This window comes from Aethalodelphis obliquidens, unplaced genomic scaffold, assembly GCF_003676395.1.
Source record: "Aethalodelphis obliquidens isolate GAN/ISIS:26980383/991018 unplaced genomic scaffold, ASM367639v1 scaffold18, whole genome shotgun sequence".
In the NCBI taxonomy this organism is placed as follows: Eukaryota; Metazoa; Chordata; class Mammalia; order Artiodactyla; family Delphinidae; genus Aethalodelphis; species Aethalodelphis obliquidens.
The window spans coordinates 26,111,754-26,127,313 of NW_020837962.1; the positions used below are offsets into that span (position 1 = coordinate 26,111,754).

The 15,560-nt window shown below is 43.5% G+C and overlaps 1 protein-coding gene across 1 annotated transcript in view; it reads left to right on the forward strand.

Moving 5' to 3' along the window:
• PAK5 (p21 (RAC1) activated kinase 5) overlaps positions 1–15,560 on the forward strand; it is a 116,180-nt gene that overhangs the window by 61,452 nt on the left and 39,168 nt on the right. Inside the window, exons 3-5 of the mRNA XM_027118343.1 lie at positions 9,022–9,513; positions 10,716–10,849; positions 15,379–15,505. Coding sequence (XP_026974144.1) covers positions 9,022–9,513; positions 10,716–10,849; positions 15,379–15,505 — 753 coding nt within the window. The remainder of the gene's footprint in view (positions 1–9,021; positions 9,514–10,715; positions 10,850–15,378; positions 15,506–15,560) is intronic.

The following is a 15,560-nucleotide window of genomic DNA, read 5'->3' on the forward strand; positions in this document are numbered from 1 at the left end:
AAAGGGAATCAGTTATACATATACATATGTTCCCATATCTCTTCCCTCTTGCGTTTCCCTCCCTCCCCCACTCCCTGTCCCACCTCTCTAGGTGGTCACAAAGCAGCATGGACATATATATACTACCAAACGTAAAATAGATAGCTAGTGGGAAGCAGCCGCATAGCACAGGGAGATCAGCTCGGTGCAGAGTAATCTGCTCTTGAACAGAGGATGCATCCTTAGTTTGGAGTAGTAATGGTGGGGGGTTAATTGGATATACTGATTCGGAGGTGGAGGAAGAGCCCGAAATACCCTGTCCCCTTGAGCCTGCTGATGGGAGATTGATTCATTTCTTCAAATAACTAGGGTTTGCCTCTTTGTAGGGGTCATGAGCCACTTGTCAGAGCTCTCCGTGTGCATTTGCCATCCGTTATGTAAGGCAGGGAAGTACACGACTCTTCAAACTTCGTGTCATAAGGTGTAAATTCCTACATGCCTAAATAGGAATCCAGCCTCACGGTGTGGGAGATCTTCCTGCAAAAATGCTAAATATGGTGAATGGCTTTCTGCTACATGCAGTTTGGAAACCCAGCAAGTGTCTGATCATCCAGAACTGAACCTCCTTCCCAAGTTCCTTGCACCAGCACCTTAAGGAGACACCTTGATCCCTGAGGTTCTACTGGGCCCTGCTCTTGACTGCTGCTGCCTGCTGAGATATGTGTGCCTCATTCACTGAAACTGAGTGCCAGCTCAAAGTGTGTGCTGTGTCTCTTTGTCATCCGGCCAATATAATAGGCTCTGAAACAGGGCCACTCCATTTTGTAAATGAACATAAGTAATTCGGAGGAAAATGAGCATGGTTTTGCCTCAAGCGGGGACAGTAGCTATTGTTTATTAAGATGCCATTGGAGGTGGAACAACTCCCTACCATCCTGTAATCAGAGCTCTTGTGTCAGCAGTCACTTCAGCGGAAGAAGTGGAGGCTGGAAAGTCATGGATGGAGACACAGGAGCCCATCCGCCACAGGCCAGGCAGGTGGGGACTGGCCGCCATCAGTGGCGTCCCTGCTGTGGGATTGCAGAGCATAACAGGAGGGATGCAGGTCACAGGGTTTAATGAATCCCCTTCCCCTACTTATCAATCTCTAAAATGTCCCTACAGAGAAAGCTAGGTACTGATTCTCTCCCGAATCCTTACAAGCAGACGTTTTTCTTTCCCCAAGCCAAGCCTGGTCCTGTTACCTTTCCCTCTGGGTCAACTAAGGACAATTTAAGATGTCCTTTTCTTGCTCAGAGCCTTATGATTCACTTTTATCCTGCATTTGATTTGTGGAGAGCAAGCAGCCTGCAGTCTGGCTTTTTTTCACTTTGGGGATGAGCAGTGTCTGCTTCATTGTGTTTTGAAAGGTGTATTGGAGCATCACACTCAGGCACTGGAACCAGCTGCCTTCCCATCCCCTATAACTGCAAGGAGTGGATAGAGAGACACCATCCTTCATGGAAACCTCTGCAGTCCCCATTCTGTGGACGCAGACTTACCACACGCCTGCCCATGCACACACACACATCCAGCACAATCCAGCCGCAGCCTCCCTGTCACCAGCATGGAAGGCCACGGTGACAAATAGATGCTGCCGCAGGGTTTTTTTCCTTCTTTTCTTTCTCTCTCCCTCCCCCCACCAAGCCTTTTTTTCTAGCCTTGGCATAAAATGGTCAAATGATGTTCTACTGCAGAATTCAATTTCACAGTTCAGTTAGGTCCTTGATTACACTGCCAAATTCAGATTAATGTGCATTTAACAAACATGGATCAGGGGAATTCTGGCTGACAGCCAGCTTTAATCAGAGTAATTGATAGCTGTGTGGAGTTTTATGCCCTGTCCACCCCAGCACACCACTGGTGAAATTGATTGATTAAATGAATTCATTGCTATAATTATTTATAATTTTGATACATCACAAGCCTGTGACTGGTCCTATCCTTGGAGATGTGCTCATTGTGGAAGGGGAATCTGGCTGAGTTGTTAACTGAGGATTATTTATTCCCATATAATACTGCTTTTTTTTTTTTTTTTGGTCCTTCTTATTTTTTTATTGGGTTTGAATAGAGACATGAAAAAGCCCATTTCTTTAAGATTTAATTTATATTGAATTCTAAAAGGCATTGGGAAACTAAAAAATGAATATATGTTATTAACCATTTTAGAGGAAGGAAACTAAGACTGTTTCTATGTCTTTTCAGTATTTTTAAAGATTCCTGTAGCGAGAATTCCTCCTGAGAATGTATCTGATTTCCAATGACAGTTAGTGGTCCTGTGACATCAACTAAGCAGTTTGGCAGTCTGGTGTTATCAGCCTGGGTAATAATTTACAAATAAATCTGTTCTACTCTTATTACATCTTGCCATATGGAGATCACCCTTAAAAGTATGCAGGCCATGGTCTCACTTGTATGAAACTATTGATACTTTTCCACAAAATCACAGGACTGTTCTCTTTAGAGGAGTGGGGGAAGGCTTTCTGGTGTCTCTTTATTGTTTTCTCGCCTGCCTTGTGGCTTTCCACCCCTGCTCCCTATGCCCTTACAATAAGGTCTTAGAAGGTAAACTATATGCATAGATCTTTTGGAAATGGTTTGGGGCACGGATGGTGGGAGGCACATTGGACTCGCTTACTAAATATCTATACCTTTCCCTGGTCCAATTTCACCACATTGTGGTTTCACTAGATTATAAAATCCTACATCCCTCTTGAGATGCTACAGTCCTGCCCACGTGGACTCCAAATGTACTCCTTTTGTTCTAGAATATATTTGTAAATCAGGTTGTAGAAAAGGTAGCCCAGTTCAAGCTTCACTCTTCTGCAAGTCTCTCTTACAGACACAAACATGTATATATGTACAAAACAGTATGTATGGACAAATTCATCATTTTTGTTTTACCCATTTATAATTAAAATCAGCTGGATGTCAAATATAGCATTTTAATTATAATACAGTGCTGTATATATTATAATTAGGGACACTTTGATTGTTTTAGAAGGTTAATGTATGGGAGTATATATGCTACCAGTACATTGTACATATTCAGTAAATGCTCACTAGTCTTATTACCACTGTAGTTACTATTTATTATTTTCTTTTATATTCCTGCTACTGTGCTAAGCACTTTATATAATAATAACACTACCCAGAATGAATTAGCAGACTGTATGGAACAGTCACTGTTCAAACCCTTTGATTTGTATTCAATTCTTTAGAGTTCACAGTGACCTAAGGAGATAGGTATTATTATCATTTGGTAGGTATTATTATTATTGCTCTCATTTTACCAGTGAGAAAACTGAAGCACAGGAGTTGAAATAACTTGCCCAATGTCGTACAACTTGTAAATGGCAGAAGAAGTTTTCGAGTCCAAAGTCTTTTCTTAAACACCAGGCTGCTCTAGGATTCCCCCAGGTAAGCCTCATAAAAACCCCATGAGGGAGGTGTGATGACCCTCATTGTACAGATGACGAAACTGAGGTTGAGAGAGGCTAAATGATTTTACTCAAGTCATTAGAATCAATATTCAGCCCTCAATATGTCCTTCAAATATGTTCTCTCTGCTCTGCAATCAGGCCAGGGCCCTGGCTTAGCAGGACCCGGGCCCCTGCTGGCTGATGCTAGACTGTCTGAGTGCAGCAGTACAGGAGGCCAGCAGTGTGATCTGGGAGCCAATGGACAGTGCATAACTGAGAATGGTACCATGGCAATTTTCAGGAGGCTGCTGTGTGCAGATCTTGCTCCCTGACTTGTTGAAGAGGCATCTGTCCATGCTGTGCAAGGGACCAGAGGTTCAGACACCTTCCTTCTGCCAGATGACCACCATGTTGCCAGATGCAACGAGCAACATGCCGCATCCAACTTCACTTCTCCGTGGCATTTGATGTGGTTCATCACTCCTTCCTTCTTGAAATACTTTCCTTCCTGGGCTCCAGGACATCCTAGTCCCTTAGTTTCTTTCCTACATCACAGGCCACTCCTTCTCTGCTCCTTTTTGCAACTTCCTTCTCCTCTTTTTAGTCTCTAGATGTTGTAGTCCTTGGATTTTCTCTTACACATTCAACACCATGGCTTTTAACACCAGCTAAATACTGATGACTCTCAGATTCATGTCTTTAATGTCAACTTTCCCGTGGACTGGAGTCATGTCTAAGTCACCTAAGTGGCATCTCTGCTTGGATGCTTAATAGCTCTCTCAAACTTAATGTGGCCATGATGGAACTCTGGGTTTCACCCCATGTTTTAGTTATCTATTGCTGTGTAACAAATCATCCCCAAACTTAATGGCTTAAAACAACAATGAACATTTATTACCTCAAACAGTTTCTGTGGGTTTCCATGGCTAGCTTAACTAGGTGATTCTGACATTGAGTCTGTCATGAGGTTGCAGTCAAGAGGTCAGCAGGGCTGCAATCATCTGAAGGCTTGACTGGGGCCAGAGGATCACCTCCAAGATGGCGCACATGGCTGTTGGTGGCAGGCTTCAGTTTCTAGCTGTCTCTTGGCAGGAGGACCTCTCTATAGGGTTTGGGGTGTCCTCGTGACATGGCAACTGGAGAAAACCAGAGCAAGCAATCCAAGAGAGAAGACAGAGAAGCCACAATATCTTTTTTTGGCCTCAGAGGACACTTACTATTACTTCCGCCATATTCTTTTGCTCACAGATCAACCTGATACAAAGGGGGAGGAGACTACACAATCATGTCAGGAGGCAGGAATCACTGGGAGCCATCTTGGAGGCTGATTCACAGCTGAGAAGCCTGTTCCTGCCCCTATGCTCCTCATATTATTAAGTGGCTTGCTCCTCAGGATAATATCCTGGGAGTCATCTTTGATTCTTCTCCTTCATATTCAATCCATCAGAAAATTGGATCAGCTCCATCTTCAGACTCTACTCTGGATCCCATTTCTCACCCCATCTACAGCACCCACCCTCATCTCTGCCCATGTTGACTGCAGTAAGCTAACTGGCAACCCTGTTTCCACCCTTGCCACCAAAGCCTCTTCTCCAGCATCCAGAGAGTCAAGTTCATGTCACTGTCCTCTGCTTGTCAACCTCCAGTGGCTCCCACTTCCCTCAGCAGCAGCCAGCATCCTTGCCATGGTCTGTATGATCTGCCCCCTCACCACTTCTCTCTCTGTCTTTCCAAACTGCCTCCTCTCTGCACCAGGAGAGCCTCCAGGCTGTTCCTCAAGCCTGTGTGTGCCTCAGAATCCTGTGTGTGCTGTGCCCTCTGCCTGGACTACCCCTGCCCCCCGCAGTCACAGGGCTTGCTCCCTCACTTCAGCCAGGTTTCTGCTCATGTTACACCTCTCAGAAAGGCCTTCCTTGGCCATCCCATGCAAGATGGCACCTTGTTATTCTCAATCCCCTTGTTCTGCTTTATTTTTCTTCATATCACCTATTACTACTGGACCACATACTGTATATTTATTAATTTTCTTGTTTATCATCCGTCTCCTTCTCTAGAATGTCAACTCCAGGACAACAGAAATACCATCCATTATGATTATTGCTGGACCTTCCCACAGCACCTGAAATGGTGCCTAGCACATAATAGTTGCTTAGATATTAATCTGTGCACTAAACAAATGAATGAATGGACCACGTGGGAGCAATGAATTCAACTAGAACAGTGCCACCTGATAGAACATTCTGCAATGGTGGAAATATTCTATATGTTCTATAAATATTCTATATCTTGTCCAATGTGGTGACTCTTAAATTCCTAACATGTGACTAATATGAGTGAGGAATGGAATTTTTTATTTTAACTTTTAATTTCTATTGATTTTAATTAAATAGCCACATGTAGCCAGCAACCATCATTTTAGAGCAAATCTGGATCCTTGGAGTGGGCATGTAAATGTCATTCCATGTACATCCTGGTAGAGTGGAAGAGACTTCCTGGGACTCTGTGTTAAGAAGGAGCTGGAGGTCCAATCAACGAATCTTTTTCAAACACCTTCTATGTATCCAACACTCTCGTTATCATCAGGATCTTACACAAAAGAGTGTATTCATCTATTAGCACTTTCTGCTTTGGGCAAGGAGGCAAGGGTGGTATGATGTGGTATATTCGCCATCCCTGACCTCAGTCATTCCAGGGGTGACCAGAACTCCTTCTTGACTTTTCCAGAGAGTGATTGCTGGAACTTACACCTAGTGTCTTGGCAGCCCCTCACTGGCTTCCCCCACCCCTGCCCTGTGTGTCCTCCCCATCCTATCCACTAAGTTCCCTCAATCCACTCTTCACAATCAGAGTAGAATGTTCTTGCCTTGAATCCTTTTGAGGGCTGAGCAGATTTCTCTTTCATACACACAGCCCTGCAGATTTTGGATTTTCTCGAACATTATACATTTATACTGATTTGTATGTGTTTATCTTATTGTCCAAAAAGCTACTTTGCACAGGGAGTTAGGTTGTTCCTTTTATGTATTCGGTGAGTCCCCTACATATGAACCTTCAAGTTGTGTACTTTCAAACTTGAACGTGCATCCGTATGTCCAGTCACGTAAGTTAGTTCACATGTCTGGTGTACATTGTCACATGCATACATCCTCTACAAGTGGTTGTGCTTTTGTGTACTGTACTGTACAGTATCTTTATTTCAAGCCCAGGATGTCCAGAAGCAAGTGTAAAAGCAGCAGTGATATAGCTGGTACTGCTAAGAAGCACCAAGCAATAACGATGGAAACAAAAGTGAAAATAATAGAGAGAGTGAAGCGAGGCAAAATAAGATGGTAGACACCGCTAGTTCTTATAACATGAATTGTTTAACCATTGGCATGATTCTGAAGAACGAGGACAAGATCATGGAACATGTGAAGTCTGCTGTATTGATGATGTCGCCAGTAATATCGAAGAAGTGTGGAAAAGTGGCAGAGGAGATGGAGAAACTTCTCAGTGTGCGGATGCAGGATCACATCAGTGTCGAGTCCTGTTCAGCTTAGTGCTGTTTCAAGAGAAAGCCAAAAGCCTTTATGAAGACTTGAAGAAGAAACACAGTGAAGAATCAGAGGGCACATCTTTTAATGCCAGCCATGTCTGGTTTCATTGGTTCAAGGCTAGAGCCAACCTTCACAACGTAAAGGCAAGTGGCGAGGCAGCAAGTGCAGATATGGTAGCTGCCTGGGAATTTCCTAAAACACTTGGAGAAATTATTGATGAAGAAGCATATTTCCCCTAGCAGATTTTTAATGTGGATGAGACAGTACTGTACTGGAGAAGGACGCCAGACCAAAGTTACATCAATAAGAAAGAAAAGTTGATGCCAGGCTATAAAGCAGCAAAGGACTGGCTAACTCTGTTGTTTGGTGGCAATGCTTTCAGCAATATGAAGCTGAAGCCTGTCTTAGTTTATCATTCAGAGAACCCAAGAGCCCTTAAAAACATAGCCCAGGGCTCCCTTCCTGTTGTGTGGAAGAGTAACCCCAAATCCTGGGTTACACATGCCATTTTCCAGGACTGATTTTTCCACCACTTTATCCCGGAGGTAGAGAAATCTTGCTTGGAGCAAGATGTCCCATTCAACATTCTTTTGCTTCTCAACAGTGCTCCAGGCTACCCCCCATTCATGGACGGCTTTCACCCCAACATCAAAGTAGTGCATCTGCCACCAAATTCTATGTCGCTCATCCAACCCATGGACCAGGGAGTTATTGTGATTTTCAAGAAATATATATGTCACACTTTTTGTCAGGCAGTTAAGGCAAGTGATGAATCAGGAACAACCTTGCAACAATTTTGGAAGGACTTTAACATCTACAAGGCCATAAAAAACATTAACTTTGCTTGGCGTGAGGTTACAGCCGTCACCATGAATGGGGTTTGGAAGAGCCTTTGCCCACAGTTTGTTCATGATTTTCATGGATTTGAGAATGTGGATGAGGAGTCCAAAGAGGTTTTCAGCAACTTAGTGACCCTCAGTGAGAAGCTGGAGCTAGATCTGCAAGAGGACAACTTCATTGAACTTCTTGCTGTGCAACATGAGGGGCTTACTAATGAAGACCTTATGGAATTGGAGGCCCAGAGAAAGGACAAAGAGAGACAAGAGGAAGAAGTAACTGAAGAACCGAAGAGTTTCATGCTGCAGGAAATGGCAAGGGGATTTTCTTAATCTGAGGAGGCACTGTTAGTTTTTGAGACACAGGACCCAAACATAGAATGGTACATCAAAGTTGCAGCAGCCGCTCAGAATGCAATCCAGTGCTACCGCATCATCTAAGATGAGAAAAAAGAGCTACTACCCAGACATCACTGGATCGTTTTTTTTTCAAGACGGTAGGTAGAATTGAATCCAGCAAGGAACCAGAACCCATGTCATCCACATCAGGCGTGAGTGAAATTGCAGCTTGCCCTCCATCTCCTATTGCTGACGATCCTTCAGCTCTACCATCTCCCACCTCCTCTCCCTCCTCCAGTCAGTAACTCTTCTTGCCTGTTCACTTGATCAGCCCCTGTGTGCAAGCTGTTGTACTGTACTATTGTACATTTCAAGGTACTGTACTGTAAGATTAAAAATGTTTATTTTTTGTTTGTTTTTATGTATTATTTGTGTAAAAAGTATTATAAACCTATTACAGTACAGTACTATATAGCCGATTGTGTTAGTTGAGTACCTAGGCTAACTTTGTTGGACTTACAAACAAATTGGACTTATGAACACGATCTCAGAATGGAACTCATTCGTATGTAGGGGACTTACTGTATTGGCGTTTTCCCCTTCATAACTCCTGGGATCACCTCCTACTACTTGCATCCAGGTCTCAGAGTCTACTTCTGGGGATTTTATTAGGGAAGGAGGAAGAAATAGGCAGGATGGAGAGGTCGGAGGGCAGATAAAGGGTGGAAGCGATGCATCCTGGGACCCCACGAGGTAAGCCTCACCCACGAGTGGGTTGTGTAGTAGTGCTCATCATTTGGACCAGCTGTGTGATGGCTATGGTATTCAGATGTAGCGTGTGAATTTCTCCATCTGTGTCTGTCTTCCCAGGTGGATTATGATCGAGCACAGGTGGTCCTCAGCCCTCCACTGTCAGGGTCCGACACCTACCCCAGGGGCCCTGCCAAACTACCTCAAAGTCAAAGCAAAGCAAGCTATTCCTCAAGCAGCCACCAATACCCATCTGGGTACCACACAGCCACCCTGTACCACCACCCCTCCCTCCAGACCAGTTCGCAGTACATCTCCACAGCTTCTTACCTGAGCTCTCTCAGCATCTCATCTAGCACCTACCCCCCACCCAGCTGGGGCTCCTCCTCAGACCAGCAGCCCTCCAGGGTGTCCCACGAACAGTTCCGGGCAGCCCTGCAGCTGGTGGTCAGCCCAGGAGACCCCAGAGAATATTTGGACAACTTTATCAAAATCGGGGAAGGGTCAACCGGCATTGTGTGCATCGCCACTGAGAAACACACGGGGAAGCAAGTTGCCGTGAAGAAAATGGACCTCCGAAAACAACAGAGACGAGAGCTGCTTTTTAATGAGGTAGATGGTGTGTTCGGATCATCCTTTCTGTCCTATGTAACATTTCTTTCCCATTTCAGAAATAACACATATACATTTTAGGACATTAGAAAACACAGAAAATATAAATACAAAAATAGCATCCCTTTTTCTATGCCTGTATGGCTGCCTCTTTATGAAGTACTTCCTGTGGATCAGCCACTGTGCTAAGCATTGGTCTGGTTTGATTCTCACAATAGGCATAGACAGAAAAATGTTATCTCCATTTAGCAATAAGGAAACCTAGCATCAGATCATGTTACTAACCGGGGTCAGTAGGTTCATACAGCTGTAACAATGCAATCAGCTGTGACTTTGGACCCTCTTCCGTGATGGCTTATGTGAAGGCTCCACCCAGCTCCAACTCCCATAGGTGTTCGTTTCTTTTCCACGCTCCAAACCTCACAGAGAGCATGGGGTGAGTGGGATTCAGTTTCTTCCCAGTCCACAGCTCCTGATTTCTGGAACTTATTTCCAAACCACAATGCCAGAACAGACAGGGAAAATATAACTTAAACAACTGTATAATTTATTATTTAGCACTCACTGAAAATATCACCAGAAGCGGCCACAGGATGGCAATTCCTGGATGCTCTCTCCAGCAAGCAGACACAAGTTGGCCTTTTAATGCCTAAGTCATAATGTTTTTACCTTAAAGACTTATCCTTTGTATTCAGCACAAACTCTTTCAGGCTCGGCCTAGACCTCCCAAGATGTTAGATTGGTGTCATGTGGCCCCAGCCCTAATAACTGTTTACTTCAGTCACTTCTGAGACTCACTTACCTTGAGTTGGTGACCCTTTTGCCCAATAGCAGAGTGTGGACAATGTGTTTTAAAAGTAACCTATGGGATATCTGATCACATCCCCCCAAACATTCAACTAAATTCCCTCTTGTGAATGCAAACTCTGCCATGGTTCTGCCTGTTTTTACCCCGTATTCTCCCCCAACCCAGTGTCTTGTTGACCTGCCATTTTCTCTGAATTTGCTAAGTTGATCCCCTCTATTCCTCCCAGCTGCTCTCAGTGCTGTCCCTTTGTCTGTAATAGACTTCTGAATACCCCCCACACACACACAATCAGTACTCCCCATCAGTTGAACTCACAGCCCAAATGTAGTCATGAGAAAACAAAAAGTCAAATTTCACAGTCCGAAGTCAAACAGTGTCTTTCCATTTTGCCCAGGTTGTGATAATGCGGGATTATCACCATGACAACGTGGTTGACATGTACAACAGCTACCTTGTCAATGATGAGCTCTGGGTTGTCATGGAATTTCTAGAAGGTGGTGCCTTGACAGACATCGTTACTCATACCAGGTAAGTTTCTTTACTATCCAGGCAAGTAGTTCAAGGTGCTTATTATTCTTTTCCAGGGTAAGGCCTCAGTAACTATATTTATGAACTCTTCATAAGTAGTTAAGCACTTTGAAGGTAGAGAAACGACTGCCCTTTTTCTCTGTATTCCCAGGTGCCTATCACAATATCATGTATGTATAGTTCATTCACTCAATTCACATTCTCCCTGCCCTCCAGAAGTTCATTGGTACTCACTGATTTTAAATCAGCAAGCTGCTGAGAATGGAGTTTCGGTGACAAATAATAGAATTTCCCATCCCTACGTAGATTTCTAAAACTGAGTTTCATTCTCCTAAGTTGCTATACCCTTGCTATGTGTTGATACCACCAAGGGTACCTGGGGAAGGCAGGGGCAGGTGAAAGATCAAAATTTTATGTCATAATAACAAACTACATAAGAGAGAGAGAGATTCTTCAAATCTGTTTTTAAATCATCTTGCAAGTAACAATGGTTGCTTGCCACTGTTGCCTCAGCTACTTGCTTCTCTGATGTGTCAGTTGTGGTCATTTCATCAAGTATTTATTAATCACTTTTTATGTGCCAGGCTCTTTCCTAAGTGCTGGGGCTACAAAAGATACAAATGAATAAGGCTCAGATACACCCTTCCAAGGAAGTCTCAGATTAGACATAAATACATTATAACACCTGTGCAGAATTAGAATTATATAAGTAGCATAGAAGAATACCTGAATATCTCTATAAGAGAGTCAAGAAGGATTTCCAATATATGGTGGTGTCCAGGATGGGTTTTGAGAGATGCATCAGAGTTTACTAAGAAGGCAAGTGGGAAGAAAAGGGCATTGAAGGCAAATGAAAGAGTATGTGCTAAGACAGTGCTTCTAAAATTTTAATATGCATACAAATTACCTGTGGTTCTTATTAAAATGCAGATCCTGATTCAATGGGGGGGAGGCATAATACTCTGCATTCTAAGGAACCCCCAGGCGATGTTAATGCTGTTAGTTCATGGACCGCGCTGGAAAAGCAAGGTTCAAAGGAACAGACGTGTAAAAAAATCATGTTACATTTGGGAAACTTTAAGTTTGCTCTGCTGGTAAATAAAATACCAAAGATTTGAGAAGATTGTCATGAAGGAGCTACATTGGGTATTAGCTGATGTCACTGAAATGGCATCCAAATCATAAGTGAATCCAGTTGAGCGACAATAGGTGGAAAGCAAGGTAGCAAGAAAGTGTTCAGAAACCCGTAAGAGATCAAAGGTGCTGCTTTTTCTCCACTAAAATGAGGCAGTGTTTCAATCATGACTCCCTATAGCTCTGAGTCTGCAGTAGACCATCTAAAAACGAAAGGACATAAGGGAAGACACCAAATGTTTATCACCAACATTTCAGCTGGCAGATTCCTATTGGTATAGCCATACAACCACCATATCTATCTATCTATCTGTCTATCTATCTATCTATCTAATCATCTTAAATTGTAGCAACAAGTATACTGAAGAGACCTACGAATAAGACAAATGTGACTTACATATAAAACAATTAATAAAAATATGTCCAAGGGAGGGGCTTTTTTCTTGCCTCAGAGAGCATCAGAAAACTACAGCTCTCACTTTGTCAAGTTCTTATTTTGTATCCGTGGGATTCACTGAAGAGCCAGCCTCTCTAGAATCCATTGTGTTTTCTAATTCTCTCCATCTAGTTTTGTCGATGGATTTCCCCTTGAAGGCAGAGTAGCTCCAGAGAGCAAGAAGCAATAGTGTGTCAAGGAATACCATGGATATTTAGAATTTGAAATCCTTAAGCTGGTAGTTCAGAGAGTTTCCTATAGTAGATATTCAATAAGTACTTCATTGAATGATTGATTGATTGGTTGATAAAACATTTAACTGCTTGCCTCTCAAAGTGTGGTCTGGGGACCAGCAGCATCAACATCCCCTAAGAGCTTGTTAGAAATACAGCATCTCAGGCTCTACCCAGATGGACTAAAAGAATCCATGATCTAGCCAGATGCTCAGGAGTTTCTTTTTTTTTTAATTTGTTTATTTTATTTATTTATTTTTTGCTGTGTTGAGTTTTTGTTGCTGTGCACGGGCTTTCTCTAGTTGTGGCGAGCGGGAGCTACTCTTCATTGCGGTGCCCGTGCTTCTCATTGTGGTGCCTTCCCTTGTTGCAGAGCATGGGCTCTAGGCACACGGGCTTCAGTAGTTGTGGCGGGTAGCTTCAGTAGTTGTGGCACATGGGCTCTAGAGCACAGGCTCAGTAGTTGTGGTGCATGGGCTTAGTTGCTCCATGGCATGTGGGATCTTCCCAGACCAGGGAGCGAACGTATGTCCCCTGCATTGGCAGGTGGATTCTTAACCACTGCACTACCAGGGAAGTCCCCTCAGGAGTTTCTTATACATACTAAAGTTTTAGCCCTATCTAGCATCTTGTTAAATCATATCCTACTTATTTCAAGGAAACAGTTCTAGAAGGGAAAGGAAAGTACCAAGCTCTGTCAGGTTCTTGATTAACTCATGTAACCTTCACACATCTCTATAAGGTAGGTGTTGATGTGCCTGTCTGTTAGAGGATGAGGCTATGACTCATAGAGGCAAAAAGTATCTTTCTCAAGATCACGTATTTAATAATTGGCAGAGCCAGGATTTGAATTTGGAGTTGACTCCAAAACTGAGGTGTTTTTATCCCCACCTGACTTCCTCCCTGTTGAAGTAGGAAAGCACCAGGCTTTCTACAGTGGGCCATGTCCATTTCAAAGTCATTGAATTAAGAGTCAGTAGCATTTGTTATAAACTCCAGGGGATTTTTCAGTTTGTGATTGGGGGCTCAGAGTCAATTAATTTTTGTTACCTTTGACCTGTGAAAAATCTTTATGCCTGCTCCAAATAACTCAAATCTCATTGAATCCAAGAAAAATAGATTTTATTTTATTAAAGATGATAATTCTTGGTCCTGAATTAATTTTAAGATGTAGTTGGACTTGTCCCTGTGGCTGATGCTCTAAACTTCTCAGGAGTGTGCTTTGGGCAGATGTGAAAATTGTCATCTGAAAACAATCCAGCATAATGACCAGCCCACTTACCACAAAACCAAGAACACAGAAGTTGTAGGTTTCCACTCTGTTTCAGACACCTGCCTTCCTATGAGGCCAATTCATTGCGGTGGTAGGAATCCTCTTCAAAGAGAAGGGCATGTTTCTTCATACTCATCCACTTTGTACCTTTGACATTCTCCTGATTGGTTATCTCCTTGGATTTTATTTTGAACCCTAGTTTTACTCAGCTGGGGTTTGTTGGCATCAACAAGACTGAAACGCAGATTCAAGGCCATCTATTTACTTGTCCTGCTGAGCTAAAAGTTACCTGGGATTATTTCCCAAGTCAATTCTTAAATTTGGACTCTGCTCAGTTACGAAGTGTGTCTCCTGATAGCCTCCTCTGTTTGCCTGATAGTTTGTTTTAGGAGGTCTTTCACATTTGCTACCTCTACCTTTGCTAATTTGGGCCTCTCAATATCTCCGTGAGAGGGAGGAAGTTTTATGCCTAGATGAGTTAGGCAGATGCCTAAATGGGTCATTTTGAGGGCACTGAGGGACTCCATTCTCCACATCATTCTTCCCACCTGGGTTCTTCAGTGGCTGAAAATCCATTCTTTTGAGTTACAATTGCTGCGTGATACAGTGGGGAAAGTGGAAAAGCATGGGTTTTGAACTCATAGAAGGTGGGGTTTGAATCATGACCTGGTTACCTTCTGAGCTATATAACCTTGGGCAGGTAACCTGACCTCAGTCTCCTCTGAAACAAGAAATACCTTCTTCGGAGGGTGCAGCCATGAAATGGGGGAGCATATCTAGTGTTGTGCTTGCCTTTCTCATTCCCATGGTCTATTTATGAGGGTATCACGCATTCACAGTTGGTTATTAGTAACTAACTAGGCCCAATTTCCTTCTTGGCAGAGGGACCTGGAGTAACAGAAGCTTCCAGCTCCTGGAGGAGGGAGAGGAAGGGCTGGTGAGAGGCAGGGCAAGTCCCAGAGGGGGATCTTAAAGATCTAAAGACCACTTTGCCTGAGTCCAACCTTGAAGAGAACCATGGCCTTGCCCACTTCCAAGATGAGGAAAAAGAAACCCGAGGAAGTTAAAGGACTTCCTCAAGGTCATCTAGCAGCCCCTCCTGGAACTTTGGCGTCATTCAGTGTGCACTCTCTGTAGGACCCTGGAGGTTTGTCAGTACCTGGGGAATTACCTATAAGAGTCCAAGGAAGTGCATTTGCACTGATGACCCAAAAGCCAGCCAATGGGGGTCTCTTTACTTTAGCTTATACTGAGCCGCTATCATCCTCAATGCCAGGCCTTAGGTTCTGGGAATCAGGTCCCAAAGACTTCCTTTTCCTTTCCCATAGATTTTTGAGACGTGGGCTGGAGAGCATGGACTGGTTCTCTAGAACACAAGGGAGCCACCTCTCTTGATCATTTCAAAGATGGTCTTAAGCCTGACCTTTCTCCTTCAATGTGATTTCCTTTCTAGAATGAATGAAGAACAAATAGCTACCGTCTGTCTGTCGGTTCTAAGGGCTCTTTCCTACCTGCACAACCAAGGAGTGATTCACAGGGACATAAAGAGTGACTCCATCCTGCTGACAAGTGATGGCCGGGTAAGATTTTCATGTTGGGTCCCTCCCTGGTTTACCTTGTCATTTCACCTGTCAC